Below are 23927 nucleotides of genomic sequence, written 5' to 3' on the forward strand. Positions count from 1 at the left end.
ACATTCAGCGATAACTCAATGATCGATTGAACCATTAACATACGATACCGATTCCCTTTGTCACGCGATACTTTACTTATCCGAGGTTTGATCATCGGTATCTCTATACCTAGTTTAACCTCGTTACTGACAAGTACTCTTTACGCGTACCATGGTATGTCATCTCTTGTGAATTTGTCACTTGCTTGCAAGCTAATTAGATGACATTTCACCGAGAGGGCCCAGAGCATATCTATCCGTCATCAGGATGGACAAATCCCACTCTTGATCCATATGTCTCAACTAATACTTTCCGAATACTTAATCCCATGTTTATAACCTCCCATTTACGCAGTGGCGTTTGATGTAATCAAAGTACCTATCTGGTGTAAGTGATTTACATGATCTTATGGTCGAAGGACTAGGTTACTATGTATCGAAAGCTTATAGCAAGTTGAACCTAATGACTTGATCTTATGCTATGCTTACTATGGGTGTGTATCCATATCATTCACCTAATGATATGATCTTGTTATTAATAACATCCAATGTTCATGATCAGGAAACCATGATCATCTATTAATAAACAAGCTAGTTAAACGAGAGGTTAGGAACTCTGGTTGTTTACACAACACACATGTATTAATTTTTCCGGTTAATACAATTATAGCATGGGGTGTAAACATTTATCATGAATAATAAGATATAACAATAACTACTTTATTATTGCCTTTCGGGCATATCTCCAACAATGACAAAAAACAGAAGCCCTCAAGACACTGGTAGAAAACATGGCTTATATTTTTAGCTCCAAATAGCATTAGCATCGGTTGTGCTACGAACTTAAACTAAACTAGCTGGACATGCGCGCTTCGCCGTGCCGCCTATATCTCATTAGACAACTCATGCTTCTGTCATTTAAAAATTCAAAAGATATATTTAGAAGTTTCAAAAAACTGAAACAAAAGCTGGATGTTGTTAATGATGTATCCTAAAAGCATGGAAAACCGCAAAACTAAATTATTTGAATTCTGAGCTACACAAAAATGATATTTTTTGCAGTCCTGAAAATATGCACGGTTAACTATACTCATATCCATACTTTTACATTTTCGTGTAGCTCAAAATACAAAGTATTTTAATATGAGGATGTACAGGTTTGTAGGATACATAGTACACCCAAAAAAAATCAGATTTTATTGAAACTTATAAAAATGATTTTCAGAAATTTTAAAATAAAGGGAGCGGAGTTTAGGAGCCAACAATCTCTACTCAAGATTACCAACACAAAAGTTCCTACACAAAACGACTATCTTCCTTTTTTTCCTCAAGTATACAATTTTTTCTTTACAAATAAAAACAAAGCAGTGAGATGAGTGTAAGCTTCACATGTTCAAAAAATAGATTGAGATTAAACATCAACATCTCAACCGGAAATGCTTCAGATTATAGTCAAGAAGAGGAAGGGCACTTGTTCTGTTTCCCAACGCACGTAGCATTGGCAGTGCAAAATCCTTGGCACAAAGCAAGATGCGTTCTTTGCTACCAAAAAATATTCTCTGCTCTTAGATTCCTGAGAATACCTACATTGGACGCCACTGCATGGCATTGCAAAGGACTAAACATAACTACTATATTATAGGGCAACCAACATCTTTTTTCCCATGATTTTGAGCTTCTTTCTGAATTAATATCATGCTGACACGTATAGCAATTTGTGATTCAACCCGGCAGTCATTTTTTGGTGTACAGTTTCGGTGCTCCACTAAATTTTTTCTGCTCATTTCCTTGTGTTCTGTAATGTGCGCTTTGTTGTGGCCTGAGTAGATGTAGCGGTTTCGTTTCCTCTAGCCTAAGCGGCTGGTCAAAGCGGTGCCTAAATCCCAGCATCGAGCAATTTGGGGGTTATTTTGCGCCACCTCTCATCTTTCGCTCTGGTCTCCTCCTTTTCATCGTCACCGGCCCGCCACCCAGATCCTTTAGCCGGCGCCTTCTTCCTCCGCTTTGTTCCCCGCGCCGAAACACCGTGCTAGCCCAACAGGCTCTCTCCGCCCCATTAATCAGATGCGCCTGGGGCATACGGCGCTGCTCCAGATCCCCTCCCCGTAGGCCGACCGGTGCCCGCTCCTCTCCCTGGTCGATGTGGTGTCTATGGAGCCAATTTTAACGCGGCTACCTCCTATTTCCCCTTTTAGGGGTAGCGGCTTGGCCTGGAGATCCCCGGCTCCGGCTTCGTCGATCGGGATCAGGCATCTGCAGACGACCCCTCCTTGGAGCTCAACGTGGGGAGCACGGGCCACCACCGAACGCCGGCAGAAGACAACGTCTACGCCGCGAGGTGAGCACCCACCCTCATATGTTCCCTCTGTACCTTCCCGTCGCCGTACAACCTCCCTAGGCCGTGTCGGTGTCGCTTCCTTCTCTAAGTCGATCTAGGGGTTTGGGTTCGATCTGGCCGCGGGACACAAAGTGTCCGGCGCTCGCTCACCTGCAGGCGCACCGTCGACCCCGCATGTGGACGACGGCAGCGTGAGGCAACTGCCGTCTCTGCCTCCTCCTTGCAGCACGCACGGGGCGGATGCGAGCGGCCCGAGTTAGACCAAAGCAGCACCGCCGATTGTGCTTCTTTCATGGTGTGTTTTCTACCGCTCACGATTTTGTGATGAACTGAAGACTGCAGTCCTCTCCTACATAGTGCTGCTGTTTTTTTCTCGCGCGTGTTGTGTTGCAGCTGCTCTATCTTCTGTGTGCGGGCTGCAGCATATAACAGCAGATTGTGCTCTCTCTCCCTCCAGCACATGCGTTGATGTTTGTTCCTCTCTCTCACACACGGCCGGTGTTGTTTCTCCTCTCTCTCTGATGTAGAGAAATTTGTGCAGGCAAAACTGTTTGATCATATGTCTATGAAGCCTAAAAAGTTCATTTGGGGGTTCTATTTCAGTTTATCAATGTTGATTTGGGGATTCTTACACAAACAACTCCTGTATATGCGATTAGCACATACATGTCTAACAAGATCAATGGCGTGATTTTCTAGCTGACATATGTTTCAGATCACATTGACCCAGCTACAAGCTTACAGCAATGTAGAGAGGGATTATTGGGGGCATGGGGCGGCGGCGCACCCATTTGGATATATATTATTTCTCCCCTTTCAGCAGAAAACAATATTGGTGAGCTGATATGTGAGATTTTTTGACAAAAGAGACCACCTGACGAGTGAATTGTCAAAAAGGACCACCTTCAAAAATTATTGTCAAAAAGGACCACCTGCATCGTGGCGGCACGCGTGCCAGGTGACACATGTCGCCTGCCGCCGCAGCCGGAGGCGGCAGGGCCTGCTGCCACAACCAACGGCGGCATGTTTACAGTGTCGTGATCCATGAACAGTAGCATGTTTTGAATTTTTTTTAACATCTCAAAAAATTCTAAAAAAATACCTACATGTAGCTAACTCTATGCACTACAATCGTGCAAAAAATCACTGTAAAATACATTATATTTTGGGCTCAGCAAAAAAGACAAATTCAACAAATTTTGTAGCTAATGTACACTGTTCATCGATCACTACACTATTCATTGATCAGGGTGGACATGCCGCCACGGGCCAGGCGACACGTGTCGCCTGCCACACGTGCCGCCACGACGTAGGTGGTCCTTTTTGACAATAATTTTCGGAGGTGATCCTTTTTGACAATTCACTCGACCAGGTGGTCTCTTTTGTCAAAAATTCGATATGTGATGATATGAAAGCATCCATGATACTACGTCTGGTTCTGTTAGCCATTTTGGGTACATGCAGTTTTTGCATGTCACGGTCTGAAAAGTGTGGCTATATATATTCTTCTATTTACTAATGCTCCAAGATATTATGAAACATGCTGAGACTGTATATTGGCTCACGCCATGATATTTTCCTTTGTCAATTAAATCTTGAGTCCAATCAAATATTGGGCAAGGAGTGTCACAAATACTTTGATTTGCAATGTTTTTGTGAGTAAAAGTTCCCGCATTATGTGCAGGTCTGTTATTCTGTGCAAGGATAGGGCCTCTTTGATCTGAACCATGCCACATAATTGTTCTGCTTAAACTTTTTTTATTGTGGCTCATGCTCTTAGTCCATATAATAAAATAAATATTGGAGATGAGAAACTGGGCGAGGGCGGCACGCTGCGGCAGAAGCTTAGCGTCCTCTCATGTTCACTTATGATGATAAGTTATTTAAATTCAGGTGCATATTACCACTGAACTCAGTTTGCAGTAGGGTACTATATATTGCAACAAATAGCCTGATCTGCATGTTTCTTTGCTTCCTTCTCCCGGCTATTAAGCCATGTCTTAATACCTAGCATGTTTTTTCTTCTAACAGTGCTCAAGAACATTTTAATCTGAACTATTGTGTCTTTTCTGTAGGAGGTCGCAATGGGCCATCAAGACTGATGGATGCCAAGACTGACAATCAGGCAACAACACTCCCCGTTTAGTGCAGTTCTATCTTCTTGGAAGAAGCTATCTGGCAAGCTAAACAGACTAAGAAAAGGTGATTGGGATATACTGTCGGTCGGCCTTGTCATTGCCATTGTCACAGACCATTCACACGTGTGTGCCATGGGCCAGCATTGGTAAGATCACTTGGTCTTTAGTCGGCTACCGTGCTTTGCAATTACTCTGCACTACGGAAAGCAAGGTGAGACAACATTTCTATCTAGATCTTCTTGCCAGGGAAGATGCCATCACCAATCGTTGGTGCATAAACTCCTTTGGCTGCTAAATCTAAATTAAACAGCTTAGTCTTAGTTGTAGATGCTAGCAAGGGTGTTACCACATCAAGATTTACATTGTTATACTGAAAAGATACGTAGGAGGTGTTGCTTTTGTTGATGAAGATTAGTCAATAGCTATTAGAACTCGGTCAGTTACGGGGGAAGTTTCAGCCTCTGCAATATGAGCGATTATTGGGGAAATATTTCTGTGTTGGGTGGTTTAAGACATGCATCAGATAATGTTGCTCAGTGAAATTTGTTGCTGTGATTTTTATCCAGATACAGTCTTTTGTCCAATATTGCTTCTGAAATCAACTAAATGCTCGAACATTTTTCTTCCTTCTGAAAATCATTTGTAAGGTTTGAAGTGTTGTTGTGCACATATTTGTTAAGGAGACTGATGAGGACACCAAGCTGAGGATAGGAGTTGTTGATTGTAGAAGGCACATGAGGGAGCGATGACATAAGCATTGGTGTTGCGACAGTGGGAGTTGTTGTGGTCAATGACATTGAGCCACAACGAGCTCATTCCTTTTGGCTCGAGTTTATGTATCTGATTCTTAAATTACTATTTTCTGTTACAGATAATGACTTGTGATATTACTAAAACCTATTATTATTTTGGGTTTATTCAATCAGAGCGGGAACCTACAAAATTTTACCACTGCAAAAATACCATAATCAGCCATCATATGGCGCGGCGTGCCGCCGCGCTGATTGTTGCTAGTTGTGATAATAAGGGGTTAAAGAAAACATTCACTGTGCCAAATTCAAAGGAACAAAAACATGGATTTCTGAATCATCTAAACTCGATGAACTGAACATAAACGGATACTAAAGGAAGAAAGCTGAATATCGAGTTCATAAGATCTATTTAAAGAAAATACTTTGAAGTCTCTAGCTATCAGGTAACCAAGGGAAGCACGAACATGTTATGTAACCATTTAAGATCACAAATAAAAAATTTTCAGAGCAGGTCAAGTAAATCAATTTGCCTTAGCCTGGATACAAAAATATGCCTTGTGGGGAGAAATAAATTTGCTAGGTCAAGTAAATTGGGCAAAGCTAGATCAGACGGCCGTTGTCGCTCCTAGCGACGATCCAGCAGTTAAAAATGCACCTCGCCAAGATACCCTGACCAATCAAGTAGGCAACTGGGCTTACAGTTTGTAGGTATACGAAGCCTCATTTTGAATACTAAGGGCATCTCCAACGGGCTGACCCAAACGGACGCGCTGGGCCGTCCGTTTTGGGCCGTTTGCGTGGCCGGCCGGACACGCGGACAGCGCTCCGCGTCCGCGTGTCCATTTGGGTCGCACGCTGCGCCCAAGGCAGCGGCCACCCATTTGGCCATTTGGCCTATTTCTTTTGAAAATAGGCCATCTGGCCACACATAGTTATAAATAGTATGTAACAAATATAGAAATAATATCTAACAATTATAGAATAATATCAAATAGCATAAAACAATATCAAATAAAATGTTGCATGATGAAGAAATAAAATGTGCCATAGTTCGAACAAATATAAAAATTACAAATTGAGATTGTCAACTCAATTTGGACGCTCTAGGATCTCCTTCTGCCTCTTCTCGAACCAAGCTCTCTTCGCCTCGCTCATGTTGGTCAAGTCGGCGTTCATGATCAGGTTGTCCTCGGCTTGGCGTTTGAGCTCAACTTCCTTCGCCTTCAACTCCACCTCTTGGGCCCTTGCCAGTGCTGTGAGCTCAATTTCTCTCTCTTTGAGCTCAATTTCTCTAGCTTTGGTCTTGGCCTTGACCTCTTCTATCTCAAGCTTCTTCTTTTGGACATCGAAGTAGTTCTTCCTGTCCTCCTCTTTCTCCCGGCGCCTTCTCTCATCCCTTTTGTCCGTGGACACCTCTCTATCGGCATGCAACTCCTTCAAAGTGCCAAACAATAACATGGACGAGGCATCACGCTTCAAGTCGGCTTTGGTTGCCTTGTGGCCGCGAGGACGACTTGCACGAGAAGCGGAGCTACCGCAAGGCTGGCCACCATCAAGGTCAATGACCGTCGGATCTTTGGCGGTCTTGTTGCCAGTCAAGGTCGCCATGTACCCCTCGTACCCCTCCTGGAACTTGGGGGTACCATGGAGTATCTTCCAACAATGAGGGAAGGCAAAGGTCTTTTCTCCATTGACCGATTTGTACCAATCCAAAGCTTGCCACGCCTAGAGCAAAGCGAGACAAGAACGATAAACATATGTGCAAACACCGAATGAACGAGTTGAGGTTAAGAATCATACCAAGTCCTTCATGCCCATGCCGCTAACGGGGAGCCGCTTCGCGTGATCATACGCCGCCTGGAATTTGTTGCATTCCGTTTGAATTGTTCCCCACCTCTTTTGGAGCGATATTTCGCTGCGGTCGCTCTCAAATGGATCCTGTCCGTATTTACGATGCTTATGAAAGTATTCATAGATCCGGCGCCAGAATGCGGTCCCCTTCTGCTCGGCACCCGTCAATGCATCTTGCCCGATGATCAGCCATCCTTCGACCAGCACCTTGTCCTCCTTCTCCGTGTAGTTGTTGGTTCGTTTGCTTACGCGGCGAGCTCGAGCTTGTGCAGCTGCGGCTTGCGTCAACTCCTGAGCGAACAACGGCTCCTCCTCGATGTTAATGCTGCCGGGACAGGCAGTGCTCTCCTGATGTGTGTCAACGGCAGGCGGCTGGGGAGCCTGCTCGGTCGAAGCAGAGGGCATGGTGGTCGGCATTGGCTGCGTGTACACCGGAGGGGCCTGCACGGTGGACAAATCGTCGAGCAGGTTCCGTGCGCCGGCCATCGTTGCTGCTCCCATGTTCTTGGGGCCTTTGGAGTTCGCCGGCGCACGGTTCAGGTCAATGGACGAAGGAGACGGCCCCGTGAACGACTCGCCCACCTCCGGCGACCCATCCCGTGACGGGTACGCGTACCGCGCCGACTGCGACCCCAATTCGTGCGCGCCGGGCGTGTACCCAAACGGGGCTACCGGCAGGGATGTTGACCTTAGAGGAAGGGGCCGGGTCACGGACGAGGACGAGCTCCCCCCCAAGGCCGTGCCGGCGGCAGGGAGGATCAAGTGCTGAGCGAGCGCTTGGTGGCCATAAAAGAGCATGGCATGCTCTTGCAAGACGTCCGCCTTGGCCTCCGTCTTGAGTTGGAGAAGCTGCTCCGCCGCCCGCTGCCGCTCCTCCGCGGCAGCGATATCCCTCTTCCTTTGGTCGAGCGCCCTGCGGCGGTCGGCCCTCTTCTTGCTCTCGATCTTCCTCTGCTCCGCGGTGAGGTCGGGCTTCGCCTTCTTGGTCGCCGGCCCGGGCTCCACGACCACCGGAGCGTCCAGTTGAGGAGCCTCCGCCAAGGGAGGAGCGGGAACGGCCGCGAGCTCTCCGATGGTGGCGGTGGCGGCGGCAGTCGCTTCGTCGGCCATCTCTAGGTTTTGGGAGTGGAGTGGACTGGGTGTGTTTTGGGAGACAGACAGGCGGGCCAGGGGCGGACAAGGGGAGGACGCGAGCGACCAGCATCCGGCGTCCGCGGCCACGCAAACTCGTCCCAGATTTGGGCCGGGTTTGGGTCGTCCCGGACGCCGCGGCCATCCGTTTTAGGGATAGGTCCGCGCGTTGGGCCGCGTTTTTGTCCGGCTCGACCCAAACGGACGCGCGGGCGCGGTTTGGGTCGCGCGGTTGGAGATGCCCTAAGGCTGGTGCCAATGCATAGCCTCACTCTCACCCGCCACGTCAGCTTTTTTCCTCACTCTCACCCCACTCTCACCCCACTCTCACCCCACGGTGTCAATGCACAGGCTATAGTGCCAGCTTTACTTCTCTTTCCTCCACGTCAGCTTTCTATCTCCTCGACATCAGCATTTCATTTTCAGATTACAACAATATAAATAATGCAAGGAAATTATTTTATTGAACTAAAATTGTTACCGATTACATCATAAAAAAAATTACATAAAAATCTGAAAAGATTACATAAAAATCTGAAAAATTACATAATCTAGGAATTAGCCCACACATGCTCCATCAAATCATGCTGGAGCTGTGTATACATCGGTGACTCCCTCATTTCGGTGTCCATCTGAATCCTGGCTGCTAGGCTTGGTGGTGCATGGTGGTGTATTGCAGGGCCGACATTTGAAGCAACTGTCTCATAGATGTTGTCCAAATTTTGTCCACGCTCATCGTCGATGATCATGTTGTGCAGAACTGCAGCTGGACGAAGACATGGCGTTGAGTGGAGTGGAAATGGAGAGTGGAGGTGTGGAATGACTGAAAACATATGGGGTATTTATAGGGGGTTGGGATGAATTTTTGGGGTTTTTTTCGGATTTTTTTGAACCAGCAACGCCTACCCCAACGGCTACCCCAACAACCAATCACAACGCGCCACCTCAGCCCTTCCCTCTCGCCCCGCCTCTTGCCCCCCCGCCATCGCTGCCGCCCGCCTCCCGCCTCGCTCTCGCCCCCAACACGGGCGGTAGCCGGGCGGGAGCGGGCGATACCGCCCGGCGCCCCCGCCGTCGCCCCTCCCTCTCGTCCCGCCCGCCTCCCGCCCCGCGCCGGGCGCTATCGCCCCGCCTCTCTCCCGCGTTGGCACCAGCCTAATACATGGCCCACCTAAGTTGATATATAGTGAGTAATCTAGTTATGAGCTCTTTCGACCAATAGCTAACTTCCTAACAATCACAATGCAACAATGCAAAGACGAAATACATTCCGTTCAGAATCAATTGTGAAACTACGAACAGTACGTACGTACAATGTAGAGCCATACTCTCATAACTGACTATTTATTATTTATCATAAGGCAATTCAGATGGTGATATGCATCCTCATTTGATTACTAATAAATAGGCGAATAGGTTAATGAAAATAAATTGTTGCAGTTTGCGCAGCTGTTAACAATAAAGAGATAATAGCTATAATCAGATAGTCATAAGAATTAACACAACACAAAAATGTTACGGAATTCCACAAGCCCACGAGGCCGCGATGGTGACAATTGTACTGTAATTAGCAGACAACAATTCCAGAATTAGAGTTGAGTATGAGGTAAAATGACATGGCTTACCTTGAAAGTTGAAACACTTGGAGAGAAAGAAAATTCAAAACACATAGCCTATGAATGAACTATATTTGAGAAGATACTTATGTCATAATAATGGTAAATCCAGCAAAAACTGAAGGAAGCTGTCCATGCAAATCAGGACCAATAAGTAGAAGCTTACAATTATCAATCTTTCCGCATCCTTTTTTGATGTTTCGCATGGAGCATCTCCGCTTCTGTGTCATTTTTATAGTCATTAACGTCAACCAATGGAGGAACAGTTGGTGCGGAGTATGTTGCCTGAAGTATTTCTTTGGATATTAGGAGCATGGGAGACGACCAGTTATCATCACCTTCATCAATTACTACAGCCCCATGAACCTCTGGACCATACGAAGACTCACGTTGAGTAACATTTTCAATAACAGGACCCTTACCAGAACTAATTGTTTGAGAATTACTCTCTTTAGTGAACCGAGGCATAGCCCGGATGGTTGCCGGGTGCTGATACCTGTGCTACCCGTGAGATCTCGAGTTCGAGTGCTAGCGCCCGCTCTCTCATTGTACACACCAAATTATCATCTATTGAATTGCTTGGAGGGCTTCTTACCCCCCAAGTCGCATTTTTTTTTATTTTTAGAATTACTCTCTTTAGCTTCGATAGGAATCTGCCGCACCTCCCTGGGATCTGTAACCTTAGGTCCCCCTACCCTAACAAAGAAACCAGCAGCAGCTCTCTCAACAAAACTCGCGTCCAGAATATCAACAGGGCTGCCCATAGGCCTGCTAAATGAAGGATCAAATAGTTTGTCCAGATCCATCATATCACCATGACAGGCATAGGGTTCTGATTGATTCTGCTGCTGAAAATTACATGTCAGTTATATTTTGTTGAGGGAACACCGTATCAGAAAGAAAACAATTGTGTGAGAAAAACACTCACCAACCTGTCTCCCTCATTGAAGTATGCATTCACAGCTTCAGTTACGTCATCACTATGCTCCTGAGTATATTTCATTATCACCAATATATCAGCCTAGAAAGTATAATGTATATTACAAATGTTACGCAGACAGCAAGATCGGCAGGCCTTTTTATGTAGTGTAGACTGGAAATGAAGAGAAAATGGAAATAACGGATGATTAGGAGCACTGACCATACATGACCATGCAGACAGGCTATAGGCACATGTTCACAATTCACATGCAAAATGTGCTAAGGAAAACTGTGAGCACGGATCCAACAGAAATAGACGCTCTTGCATGCAGTGAGATAATCCAGCCACCTAGCTTAGAGCAAAAGAGGCATACCACGGTTGTAAATAGCATCTTTAGTAGTTTCCTAGTAGACAGTGCGGACATGCTGTAAAAACACCCTGAAAGAATGTCTTCATACAAACTCACTGAACCCTTGTAACCCGAGTGTACGTAAACGTTTCCCATTGGTTGGTAGTAAGTATCCAAGTAATTCCTATTTTGTTAGTAAGCACTAACTTGGTGGCCTGCTGGCAAAATTTACTCCTCAAATTCTAGCATCATACGTGAACTAAGCATACTGTAGCATGTATTTAACAATTTCTAATACATAAATGCATTCTAATCGTCTGACCAAAATATAAAATGAAACTGCTACAGCTTATTTGTCACAGTGGTGTTGACGCTACCTAAATATCTCTGAAACTACAATCTAAAGATCATTCATCTGCGACATTCTCCGCTTATCCATCTGCAGCTAGACTTTATAAAAAAAATACAGAGGTCCCTATAGAAACATGAAGCTTATTTAACACTTACATGTAGACTATCATCATGAGCTGATCTATGCGAGCTCCTATGAAACTTGGCCAATCTCTTCAGAACTGGCCAAAATATGCCGCCAACCAACGACTATTAATCTTGGCACTATTCTATAGCAGCGAAAAATAACAACTACCTGCGCTCTGCCGCATCACCTCCAGCGGCAGGGCAGCCAGGAAAAGGTGCCTCCGCGCGAGCAACCCTGCTCACGGCACCAGATCTTGTTTGGCCCTTGCGAAATCCGACATAGTATCTGGCGGCCGCATGAGTGAACATCGTTCTTGCAATCCAAATTGGTAGCAGCCGGAGCTGCGTGGTGCGGGCGGCCGGACGGCCGGGACGGCCAAGACGCGGGGCGGCCTGCGGGCGCGCGGGGCGCCGGAGTCGGCCGGAGGCAGGGCGGCCGGTGACGTGGCGAAGCCGGAGATACGGACGTGGGGACGATCTGCCGGCAGGGGCGTGGCGAGGCGAGGCTCTGCTAGGCGCAGGCGCGGAAAAGGAGCCGGAGGGTGGCCGGCCGGACGGCGAGCTCGAGGGCGGAGCCGGGACGCAGCCGGAGGAGGGTGTCGGTGGAGCAGCCGGAGGGGGACGCGGGAGCGCAGCCGGACCACGACGGGCCGCAGCCTCTGCTCGTGCGCTGCCTGCTCGCACGCGCGTACACGCGCTTGCCGCTGCTCATGCGCGCTGCCTGCTGCTGCTGCTGCTGCTGATTTGCTGCTTACGCGCACACTGCTAGGCCGCTTGGGCGCTGCTTGGGCGCGCTAGTGCTCCTACTTGCCGCTGCTCCCGCTTGCACGCGATGCTGCCCTGCCGCAGGCGCTGCTGCTTGGCTTGTCATGCGCGCACGGCGCACGCACACGCAGCTTGCTGCTCGCGCGAGCCCGAGTGGTCGCCGAGCACGCGCGTCGGCGAGCGTCGCCGCTGCCACCCAACCGAGCCGCTGCATCTTGGACATGGTGCGGAGGGGAAAAGAGGTGATGTGGTGAGAAAAGATGCGAGGCAGATGGCTGCGGCCAAAGTTGCGTGGGGCGGCGGCCAAAAACCTAGCGGGTTGGATCTGCTCGGGGAAGAGGAGAAAAGACTCGGGAGAGAGGAGAGTGATTGAGAGGGATGGGTCCGGGCCTGGGTTTTGGTTTGGGGTGCAGTTCCAGCGGTCTCATGGGTCTCAATGTCAGTGAGGTAGGAAACTTAGGCTACGGTAACTAAATCTTTTACCAGCCAGTCGAAAAGAAGGGCTCAGATCGCTCAAAACGAAAATCGAACGGTACATATCGTGCACGCGGGAGGTGCCCTCACAAAGCTGGGTATTCAACAGGCTTAATTGCTTTAGTAACTAGTGGATTTCCCGCGCGTTGCAGCGGGCATTAGAGAAGATTTTCATAGACGCAAAAGCATGAAGAGTATGTTGAAACAATTCTTATTTGCATACCATCATACCCAACGATTATAGTGAGATTTTAACAGAATTATTATCCATAATAATTTACATGCACGCCGGGTACTATAATTGGTTGTACTTGTACACAGTTTTACCTGCAATGATTCAAAGTCACTTGCTTTCCAAATCAATCAATATGTGTAAACAATTAAAAATCAATAATAAGCCATCGGTGTATAAGGCTGTAGGTATCTATGTAACAATTAGGAACCATCAGTTAACCAATTGTCGCGCACACCACCGTTCTATACAGTTGGTGCCGACGTGCAAAGATCTTTCTGGTTCTGCAATAAAAATCAACAACATGATAAAGTCCGTATACATATAAAATGAATCATGAACATGATTGATAAAAATAGCAGTGTGGAGTGTGGACACTATGGTGGAGAAGAGGCAGAGCCATGCCCATCACCAGCTCCAGGCCGTACACTTGGCAGACTTGGTCGAGGGGGCTCTGATTGCAGCTAGCTACCATTATATTTGAGTGACATTTAGCGCTGCTACTGACCATTTCCAGCGAAGTATCTGATGGTCCATTGACGTCGGCACCATGTTCACTATGTCCTTCGATGGTCCGTAATGTTCCGCAGCGTACATCTGCAAATTGCTAGTCCGCTAGGCTGCCATGTTCTCTAACAATATGCGATATCAGTTTTTACTACTCCTTACATCTGAATCAGGCGAGTTCTGTAGAAAAAACAGGAAGAAGACGGCAGCCTAGCCAGCGCCCGTTGCACGACCATCACCTGGTCACGCGCCGTCGGTATTCCTACAGTCGCATAGCAGAACCTCTAACTGCACGGCGGCGACCAGGGAGTACCAGACGGCAGCCCACGGCCAAGGCGGCGAAGAGCGCGGCAGCGCTGAGCGGAGAGCCAGGCCAAGCTGGGTATTCAACAGGCTTAATTGCTTTAGTAATATGGTGCATTAGCACCGGTTCGTGCGGCCAGGATGTCGCAGGGGACCTGCCGTGCTTTAGCACTGGTGCGGGACCTTTAGCCCGGTTCGTGGCTCGGACCGGTGCTAAAGGGTTGATGTCAGCCGCGTGGTAGGCGTAAAACATTGAGAACTGGTTCGTGGCACGAACCGGTGCTAAATCCTCTCTTTTCCTATAAATTCAGCTTGCCCCAGCCAACCCTCTTCTATGTTTTTTCTTGGTGGAAAGGTGTGAGGGTCGTGTGCTAGTTTCTCCTCTTAAGATTTCTCCTCTTTCTTTCCTCCTCGATCGAGATTAGCAACTTTACCCTTTCATTTGAATAGTGGTCATTTCACTATTTATGATGTTTTGTAATGTTTTTTTTGATAAACTTAATTATATGATGCAGATGATCGATGGCAATGCATGTATGTTGACCGACGCCTTATCGAGTTCACTGTGGGCCTGAAAGATTTTTTCTCCGTGCTGATTATCGGAACTTAAAGCAATAATCTTCATGGCAAGTTGTTCACTCCCACCTACTTCGGAAAGGTTTCTTGCCCAGCTATAATTGTTGGACCAACCATGGAGAATGAGGGGTTATGATAGAAGACAATTAAGAAGAAGATGATTATGATATATACCCTAAATACGACGATACTGCAATGGGGCAGGTTGAAGATGAAGAGGCAGGGGAAGCTGAAGATGAAGAGGCATCAAATGAGCCCACTGATGATCTTCGTCGGGCCATCGCTAATACACACAGAGAAGCAGAAAGTGGAAACAAGAAGTGGAAGATAAAGGGCATGTTAGAGGATAAAAAAAGTTGTACCCAAATTGCGAAGACGACAACACAAAGCTCGGTACCACACTGGAGTTGCTACAATTGAAGGCATATACTGGTATATGTGACAATGCATTTGAGAAGTTACTGAAAATAATGAAGAAGAAGCTTCCAAAGGATAGCGAATTGTCTGATAGTACGTACGAATCAAAGAAGGTTATGTGCGCTCTAGGATTAGAGGTGCAGAAGATACAAGCATGCATTAATGACTGCATCCTATACCATGGTGAGGAGTACAAAAATCTGGAAGCATGCCCGTAATGCACTGCACTGTGCTATAAGATCAGACGAGATGACCCTGATGATGTTAAGGGCGAGCCCCCCCCCCCCCCCCCCAGGAAGTGGGTTCCTTCCAAGGTTATGTGGTATGCTCCTATAATAACACGGTTGAAACGTCTGTTCAGAAACAAAGAGCATGCCAGGTTGTTGCGATGGCACAAAGAAGACTGTAAGAAATATGCGATATTGAGACACCCCGATGTTGGGTTGCAGTGGAGAAAAATCAATAAAGAGTTCCCGGACTTTGCAGGTGACACGAGGAACTTAAAGTTTGGTCTAAGTACAGATGGCATAAATCCTTTTGGGGAGCAGAGCTATAGTCATAGCACCTGGTCTGCAACTCTATGTATCTATAATCTTCCTTCTTGGTTGTGCATGAAGCGGAAATTCATTATGATGTCAGTGATCATCCAAGGCCCGGAGAAACCCGACAACGACATTGATGTGTACATAATGCCATTATTTGTAAAACTCTTTCAGTTGTGGGCCAAACCAGGTGTATGTGCGTGGGATGAGCACAACATGATCTATTTGACCTACGGGCGCTGCTTTTCGTGACCATCAATGATTGGTCTGCTCTTAGTAACCTTTCAGGATAGACAAACAAGGGATACAATGCATGCACACTCTATTTAGATGAGACGGAAGGTATATATTTGGACAAATGTAAGAAGGTTGTGTACCTGGGGCATCGTCGATTTCTTCTGACCAGGCACGCCGTGAGAAAGAAAGGAAAGCATTTCAGAGGTGAGGAAGATCACCGGAAGAAGGCCGACCTCCGTACTGGTGATGCTTTACTTGATATGGTCAAGGACATACAAGTAATCTTTGGAAAGGGTCATGGCGGTCAATCTGTTCTGAATGACGTCACTACTAGACACGCGCCCGTGTGGAAGAATAAATCTATATTTTGGGTGTTACCCTATTGGAAAGACCTAGAGATTCGCTCTTCAATCACGTGATGCACGTGACGAAAAATATTTGCGTGAACCTGTGATACGTCTCCAACGTATCTATAATTTCTGATGTTCCATGCTAGTTTTATGACAATACCTACATGTTTTGCTCACACTTTATAATGATTTCATGCATTTTCCGGAACTAACCTATTAACAAGATGCCACAGTGCCAGTTCCTGTTTTCTGTTGTTTTTGGTTCCAGAAAGGCTGTTCGGGAAATATTCTCGGAATTCGACGAAACAAAGACCAAATATCTTATTTTCCCCGGAAAGTTCCAGAACACCGAAGGAGAGTCGGAGGCGGGCAGCAGGGGGCCCACACCATATGGCGGCGCGGGTGGCCCCCTAGCCGCGCCAGCCCATGGGGAGGGGGCCCCGTGGCCCCTCCGACTCCGCCTCTTCACCTATAAAGTCCCTCGCGACCTAAAACCTCGATGCCAATTGACGAAACTCCAGAAAGACTCCGGGGGCGCCGCCGCCATCGCGAAACTCCGTTTCGGGGGACAGAAGTCTCTATTCCGGCACGCCGCCGGGACGGGGAAGTGCCCTCGGAAGCCATCTCCATCGACGCCACCGCCTCCATCATGCTCCATGAGTACTTCCCCCATGGACTACGGGTTCTAGCTGTAGCTAGTTGGTACTCTCTCTCCCATGTACTTCAATACAATGATCTCATGAGCTGCCTTACATGATTGAGATTCATCTGATGTAATCGGTGTTGTGTTTGTTGGGATCCGATGGATTGTTACATTATGATTAGTCTATCTATAAAGTTTGTGAAGTTATTGTTGCTGCAATCTTGTTGTGTTTAATGCTTGTCACTAGTGCACGAGTGGCATGATCTTAGATTTAAGCTCTATACTTATTGCTTAGATTGTATCTACAAATTGTTTGCACATGTCTATGTCCGGAACCCGAGGCCCCATAGTAACAACAACTGGGATAACTGGAGGGGAAGGCTTAGATATGAGGATCACATGTTTTCACCAAGTGTTAATGCTTTGCTCCGGTGCTCTATTAAAAGGAGTACCTTGATAGCCAGTAGATTCCCTTGAGGCCCGGCTGCCACCGGCTGGTAGGACAAAAGATGTTATGCAAGTTTCTCATTGCGAGCACATATGACTATATATGGAAAACATGCCTACATGATTAATAATCTTGATGTTCTGTCTTAATGCTATTTCAATCCTATCAATTGCCCAACTGTAATTTGTTCACCCAACACTTGTCAGTTGTTATTGGAGAGTTACCACTAGTGTAGATAGCTGGGAACCCCGGTCCATCTCTCATCATCATATACTCGTTTCTATATGTCATTGGAAGTAGTATCAACTATTTTCTGGTGCCATTGCCTCTGTGTTATTGATACTGCTGTTGTGTTACTGTTACTATTGCTCTCATATTACTGCTGCTTTCACATCACCTCTGCTACTAGTGCTTTTCCAGGTGCAGCTGAATTGACAACTCAGTTGTTAAGGCTTATAAGTATTCTTTACCTCCCCTTGTGTCGAATCAATAAATTTGGGTTTTACTTCTCTCGAAGACTGTTGCGATCCCCTATACTTGTGGGTTATCAAGACTATTTTCTGGCGCCGTTGCCGGGGAGGCATAGCTCTACTCATAAGTTCGCCTGGGGAGTACACTCTACCTCTCTCTGTTCTTGTTTTATTTTATTTTGTTTTTCTTAGTTTACTTTTGTCTAGTTTGTTTGTGCTTAGTTTATTTCTGTCTAGTATTATTTTACTTAGTTTACTTTTGTCTAGTTTGTTTTTGTCTTGTTTTATTTTCCCTATATACCCGAAAATCCATAAAAATTTGAAAAACCAAAAAATTAAAAACTGTTGTTATGGGAGAACCCACAACCTATTTGGAGCTTATAGAATTATATAATAATTATAGAGAATCAAGAACGGGTAAAGTCATGAGTGTTGTGATAGAAAAATTGAATACAATTGCTAAAATCTTGCTTAAACGCTATGATATAAACTGTTGCTCTAAACAGGATACTAAACATCTTAAATTTCAATATGGCTTTAGTGAGGAAGTTTTAATTAAGAACTATAATTGGAATAGCTATATTCATTTTGGGTTCGAAGAAGTAGAACAATTTGTTTTGTTTATGGGAGCCTCTGAGATAGAATTCTTCATGTCTAAAAATTATGAAACTTGTGTTGTTTGTAAGGACCTTAAAGATTATGTCTCTTCTATCCTTAATTTTTGCATAGAAAGTTACAGTGATAATACTTATATCATTGATTATAAAGAGAGACTCATTAATTGTAGGATAACGTTGCATAGAAAACAAAAAAAATTCTACCGCGAACACGCAATCCAAGCCAAGATGCAATCTAGAAGACGGTAGCAACGAGGGGTTTATCGAGTCTCACCCTTGAAGAGATTCCAAAGCCTACAAGAGGAGGCTCTTGTTGCTGCGGTAGACGTTCACTTGCCGCTTGCAAAAGCGCGTAGAAGATCTTGATCACGATCCCTCCGGTGCCACGAACGGGCAGCACCTCCGTACTCGGTCACACGTTCGGTTGTTGATGAAGACGATGTCCACCTCCCGTTCCAGCGGGCAGCGGAAGTAGTAGCTCCTCTTGAATCTGACAGCACGACGGCGTGGTGTCGGTGGCGGTGGAGAACTCCGGCGGAGCTTCGCTAAAGCACGCGGGAGCTATGGAGGAGAGGGGGGCGGCTAGGGTTTGGGAGGGGGTGGCCGGCCACTTGGGGGGTGCGGCCAGGTGGTGGTCTTAAGGTGGCCGGCCCCCTCCCCTTGTCCCTCATTATATAGGTGGAAGCCCCAAGGGTTGGACTACAAGTCTCTGAATAAGACCCGAACCCAAAACCTTCCATATGATAGGGAAACCTACCCAAGCTAGGACTCCCACTAGAGGTGGGAGTTCCACCTTCCATGGAGGGGGTGGCCGGCCCCCCTTGGGGGAGTCCACTTGGGACTCCTCCCCCTCTAGGGTTGGCCGACCATGGAGGTGGAGTCCCTCCGGGACTCCACCTTCCTTGGTGGTTTCGTCCGGACTTTTCTAGAACCTTCTAGAAAACCTTCCATAGAACCTTCCGCATCATTTTAATTCACATAAAATGACATCCTATATATGAATCTTATTCTCCGGACCATTCCGGAACTCCTCGTGATGTCCGGGATCTCATCCGGGACTCCGAACAAATATTCGAACTCCATTCCATATTTCAAGTACTACCATATCAACATCCAACCTTAAGTGTGTCACCCTACGGTTCGCGAACTATGCGGACATGGTTGAGTACTCACTCCGACCAATAACCAATAGCGGGATCTGGAGATCCATAATGGCTCCCACATATTCAACGATGACTTTAGTGATCGAATGAACCATTCACATACGATACCAATTCCCTTTGTCACACGATATTTTACTTGTCCGAGGTTTGATCTTCGGTATCACTCTATACCTTGTTCAACCTCGTCTCCTAACAAGTACTCTTTACTCGTACCGTGGTATGTGGTCTCTTATGAACTTATTCATATGCTTGCAAGACATTAGACGACATTCCACCGAGAGGGCCCAGAGTATATCTATCCATCATCGGGATGGACAAATCCCACTGTTGATCCATATGCCTCAACTCATACTTTCCGGATACTTAATCCCACCTTTATAACCACCCATTTACGCAGTGGCGTTTGGTGTAATCAAAGTACCTTTCCGGTATAAGTGATTTACATGATCTCATGGTCATAAGGACTAGGTAACTATGTATCGAAAGCTTATAGCAAATAACTTAATGACGAGATCTTATGCTACGCTTAATTGGGTGTGTCCATTACATCATTCATATAATGATATAACCTTGTTATTAATAACATCCAATGTTCATGATTATGAAACTAATCATCCATTAATCAACAAGCTAGTTTAGAGGCATACTAGGGACTCTTTGTTTGTCTACATATCACACATGTACTAATGTTTCGGTTAATACAATTATAGCATGACATATAAACATTTATCATAAACATAGAGATATAAATAATAACCACTTTATTATTGCCTCTAGGGCATATCTCCTTCAGTCTCCCACTTGCACTAGAGTCAATAATCTAGATTATATTGTAATATATCTAACACCCATGGCATTCTGGTGTTGGTCATGCTTTGCCCTAGGGAGAGCTTTAGTCAACGGATCTGCTACATTCAGATCAGTGTGTACTTTGCAAATCTTTACTTCTCCATCTTTGATGTACTCGCGAATCGAGTGGTAACGTAGCTTGATATGCTTCAGCCTCTTGTGTGACCTTGGCTCTTGTGCATTGGCGATGGCACCCATGTTATCACAGTAAATGATTCATGGGTCCAATGCACTAGGAACCACACCGAGCTCTACAATGAACATCTTCATCCATACCGCTTCTGATGAAGCCTCTGAAGCCGCTATGTACTCTGATTCTGTTGAAGACTTCGCCACCGTGCACTGCTTCGAGCTTGCCCAGCTTACTGCAGCACCATTCAATATAAACACGTACCTGCATTGTGACTTAGAGTCATCGGGATCGGTGTTCCAACTTGCATCGGTGTAACCATTTACAACGAGCTCTTGGTCACCTCCATAACAAAGAAACATATCCTTAGTTCTTTTCAAGTACTTCAGGATATTCTTGATCGCTGTCCAGTTGTTCCATTCTGGATCACTTTGATATCTGCTAGTCAAACTAACAGCATGTGCTATATCCGGTCTAGTACATAGCATGGCATACATGATAGATCCTACTGCCGAGGCATAGGGGATATTACTCATCCTTTCTCTTTCTTCTGCCGTAGCCGGTCCTTGAGTCTTACTCAAGACCTTGCCTAGTAACATAGGTAAGAACCCTTTCTTACTTTCGTCCATTCTAAACTTCTTTAGAATCTTGTCCAGATATGTACTCTGTGATAGCCCTATTAGGCATCTTGATCTATCTCTATAAATCTTGATGCCTAATATATACGATGCTTCACCAAGGTCTTTCATTGAAAAACTATTATTCAAATAACCTTTAACACTGCTTAATAGTTCTATATCATTCCCGATCAATAATATGTCATCTACATATAATATCAGGAATGCTACAGAGCTCCCACTCACTTTCTTGTAAATACAGGCCTCACCATGACACTGTATAAACCCGAAGTCTTTGATCACCTTATCAAAGCGTCGGTTCCAACTTCTTGATGCTTGCTTCAGTTCATAGATTGAACGCTGAAGTTTGCATACTTTGTCAGCATTTTTAGGATCGACAAAACCTTTGGGTTGTACCATATACAACTCTTCCTCAATGTCTCCATTAAGGAACGCTGTTTTGACATCCATCTGCCAAATCTCATAATCGAAAAATGCAGCTATTGCTAACAAAATCCTTACAGATTTTAGCTTCGCTACAGGTGAGAAAGTCTCATCGTAGTCAACTCCTTGAATTTGTCGGAAACCCTTTGCGACAAGTCGAGCTTTATAGACAGTAATATTACCATCAGCATCTGTTTTTCTCTTGAAGATCCATTTATTCTCGACAGTCTTTCGGCTATCAGGTAAGTCTACCAAAGTCCATACTTTGTTATCATACATGGATCCCATTTCGGATTTCATGGCTTCTTGCCATTTGTTGGAATCTGGGCTCATCATCGCTTCTTCATACGTCGCAGGGTCCTCATCATTGTTATCCACAGTCATGACATTTAGACAAGGATCATACCAATCAGGAGTGGCACGCTCCCTTGTCGATATGCGAGGTTCAGTAGTTTCCTCGTTCGAAGTTTCATGATCATTATCATTAGCTTCCTCTGTTGCCGGTGTAGGCGGTACAGGTACAACTTCCGGTACTGCGCTACTCTGATCAACGAGTATAGATTCATCAATCTCATCGAGTTCTACTTTTCTTCCAGTCACTTCTTTAGTGAGAAATTCTTTCTCAAGAAAGGTTCCGTTCTTAGCAACAAAGATTTTGCCTTCGGATCTGTGATAGAAAGTGTACCCAATAGTTTCCTTAGGGTATCCTATGAAGACGCATTTCTCCGCTTTGGGTTCTAGCTTGTCCGGTTGTAACTTCTTTACATAGGCTTCGCAACCCCAAACTTTCAGGAACGACAGCTTAGGTTTCTTATTAAACCATAATTCATACGGTGTCGTTTCTACGGATTTTGATGGTGCTCTATTTAAAGTGAATGCGGATGTCTCTAATGCATAACTCCAAAATGATAACGGAAAATCAGTAAGAGACATCATAGAACGAACCATATCTAAGAGAGTTCGATTACGACGTTCGGACACACCGTTTCGTTGAGGTGTTCCCGGCGGTGTCAATTGTGAAAGTATTCCGCATTTCTTTAAATGCATGCCAAACTCATAACTCAGATATTCACCTCCACGATCAGATCGTAGAAATTTAATCTTCTCGTTACGTTGATTTTCTACTTCACTTTGGAATTCCTTAAACTTCTCGAAAGTTTCGGATTTATGTTTCATGAAATAGATATACCCATATCTACTCAGATCATCTGTGAAGGTTAGAACATAACGATAACCACCGCGCGATGCTACGCTCATTGGTCCGCACACATCGGTATGTATGATTTCCAATAAGTCAGTAGCTCGCTCCATGATACGTCTCCGACGTATCGATAATTTCTTATGTTCCATGCCACATTATTGATGTTATCTACATGTTTTTTGCACACTTTATGTCATATTCGTGCATTTTCTGGAACTAACCTATTAACAAGATGCCGAAGTGCCAGTTCCTGTTTTTTGCTGTTTTTGGTTTCAGAAATCCTAGTAACGAAATATTCTCGGAATCGGACGAAATCAACGCCCAAGTTCCTATTTTCACCGGAAGCATCCAGAACACCCGGGAAGGACCAGAGGGGGGGCACTGGGCCCCCAGACCATAGGCCGGCGCGGCCCAGGCCCTGGCCGCGCCGCCCTATGGTGTCGTCGCCCCTTCGACCCTCCTGCGCCGCCTCTTCGCCTATATAATGCCCCTGGATCGAAAACCCTGATACGTTCGATGAAAACCACAGAAACCTTCCAGAGCCGCCGCCATCGCGAGGCCAAGATCTGGGGGACAGGAGTCTCTGTTCCGGCACGCTGCCGGAGCGGGGAAGTGCCCCCGGAAGGCTTCTCCATCGACACGGCTGCCATCTCCACCGCCATCTTCATCACCGCTGCTGCTCCCATGAGGAGGGAGTAGTACTCCATCGAGGCTCGGGGCTGTACCGGTAGCTATGTGGTTCATCTCTCCCATGTACCTCAATACAATAATCTCATGAGCTGCTTTACATGATTGAGATTCATATGAGTTTGTATCACAATTTATCTATGTGCTACTCTAGCAATGTTATTAAAGTAGTTTTATTCCTCCTGCACGTGTGTAAAGGTGATAGTGTGTGCACCGTGTTAGTACTTGGTTTATGCTATGATCATGATCTCTTGTAGATTGCGAAGTTAACTATTGCTATGATAATATTGATGTGATCTATTCCTCCTACATATGCATGAAGGTGACAGTGTGCATGCTATGTTAGTACTTGGTTTAGTCTGTTGATCTATCTTACACTACAAGGTTACTAAAATATGAACAGTAATTGTGGAGCTTGTTAACTCCGGCATTGAGGGTTCGTGTAATCCTACGCAATGTGTTCATCATCCAACAAGAGTGTAGAGTATGCATTTATCTATTCTGTTATGTGATCAATGTTGAGAGTGTCCACTAGTGAAAGTGTAATCCCTAGGCCTTGTTCCTAAATACTGCTATCGCTGCTTGTTTACTGTTTCACTGCGTTACTACTGCTGCAATACTACCACCATCAACTACACGCCAGCAAGCTATTTTCTGGCACCGTTGCTACTGCTCATATATATTCATACCACCTGTATTTCA

General features: G+C 45.7%; 1 protein-coding gene across 27 annotated transcripts; it reads right to left on the bottom strand.

Moving 5' to 3' along the window:
* Nucleotides 1-1235: 1235 nt before the first annotated feature.
* On the bottom strand, nt 1236-12722 carry LOC127294518 (plant UBX domain-containing protein 8). Of its 27 annotated transcripts, none has more exons than XM_071818957.1 (6): nt 11723-12714; nt 11584-11648; nt 10734-10793; nt 10429-10653; nt 9972-10243; nt 1236-1577 (listed from the first exon to the last, which is right to left on the bottom strand). In XM_071818957.1, the coding sequence occupies exons 1-5, from the start codon at nt 11736-11738 to the stop codon at nt 9977-9979; spliced, it is 633 nt and encodes a 210-aa protein (XP_071675058.1). In that variant the 5' UTR covers nt 11739-12714; the 3' UTR covers nt 1236-1577; nt 9972-9976. The 27 variants fall into 27 exon arrangements, 7 of the variants coding, with proteins under 7 accessions (XP_071675058.1, XP_071675057.1, XP_071675062.1 ...); XM_071818956.1 differs by lacking the exon at nt 1236-1577 and adding an exon at nt 5547-5876; XM_071818961.1 differs by lacking the exon at nt 1236-1577 and having other exon boundaries at nt 9859-10173; nt 10468-10653; nt 11723-12722.
* Nucleotides 12723-23927: the final 11205 nt, after the last annotated feature.

This window comes from Lolium perenne, chromosome 4 (assembly GCF_019359855.2).
Source record: "Lolium perenne isolate Kyuss_39 chromosome 4, Kyuss_2.0, whole genome shotgun sequence".
Taxonomy (NCBI): domain Eukaryota; kingdom Viridiplantae; phylum Streptophyta; class Magnoliopsida; order Poales; family Poaceae; genus Lolium; species Lolium perenne.

Excerpts from the sequence above, each read along its gene's own strand:
- LOC127294518 (XM_071818957.1), bottom strand. Across the intron at positions 10,794-11,583 it reads CTCATGATGATAGTCTACAT|GAGCATAGTGATGACGTAAC; the intron begins GTAAGTGTTAAA and ends AAATATACTCAG. Across the intron at positions 10,654-10,733 it reads TCAATGAGGGAGACAGGTTG|CAGCAGAATCAATCAGAACC; the intron begins GTGAGTGTTTTT and ends TGTAATTTTCAG.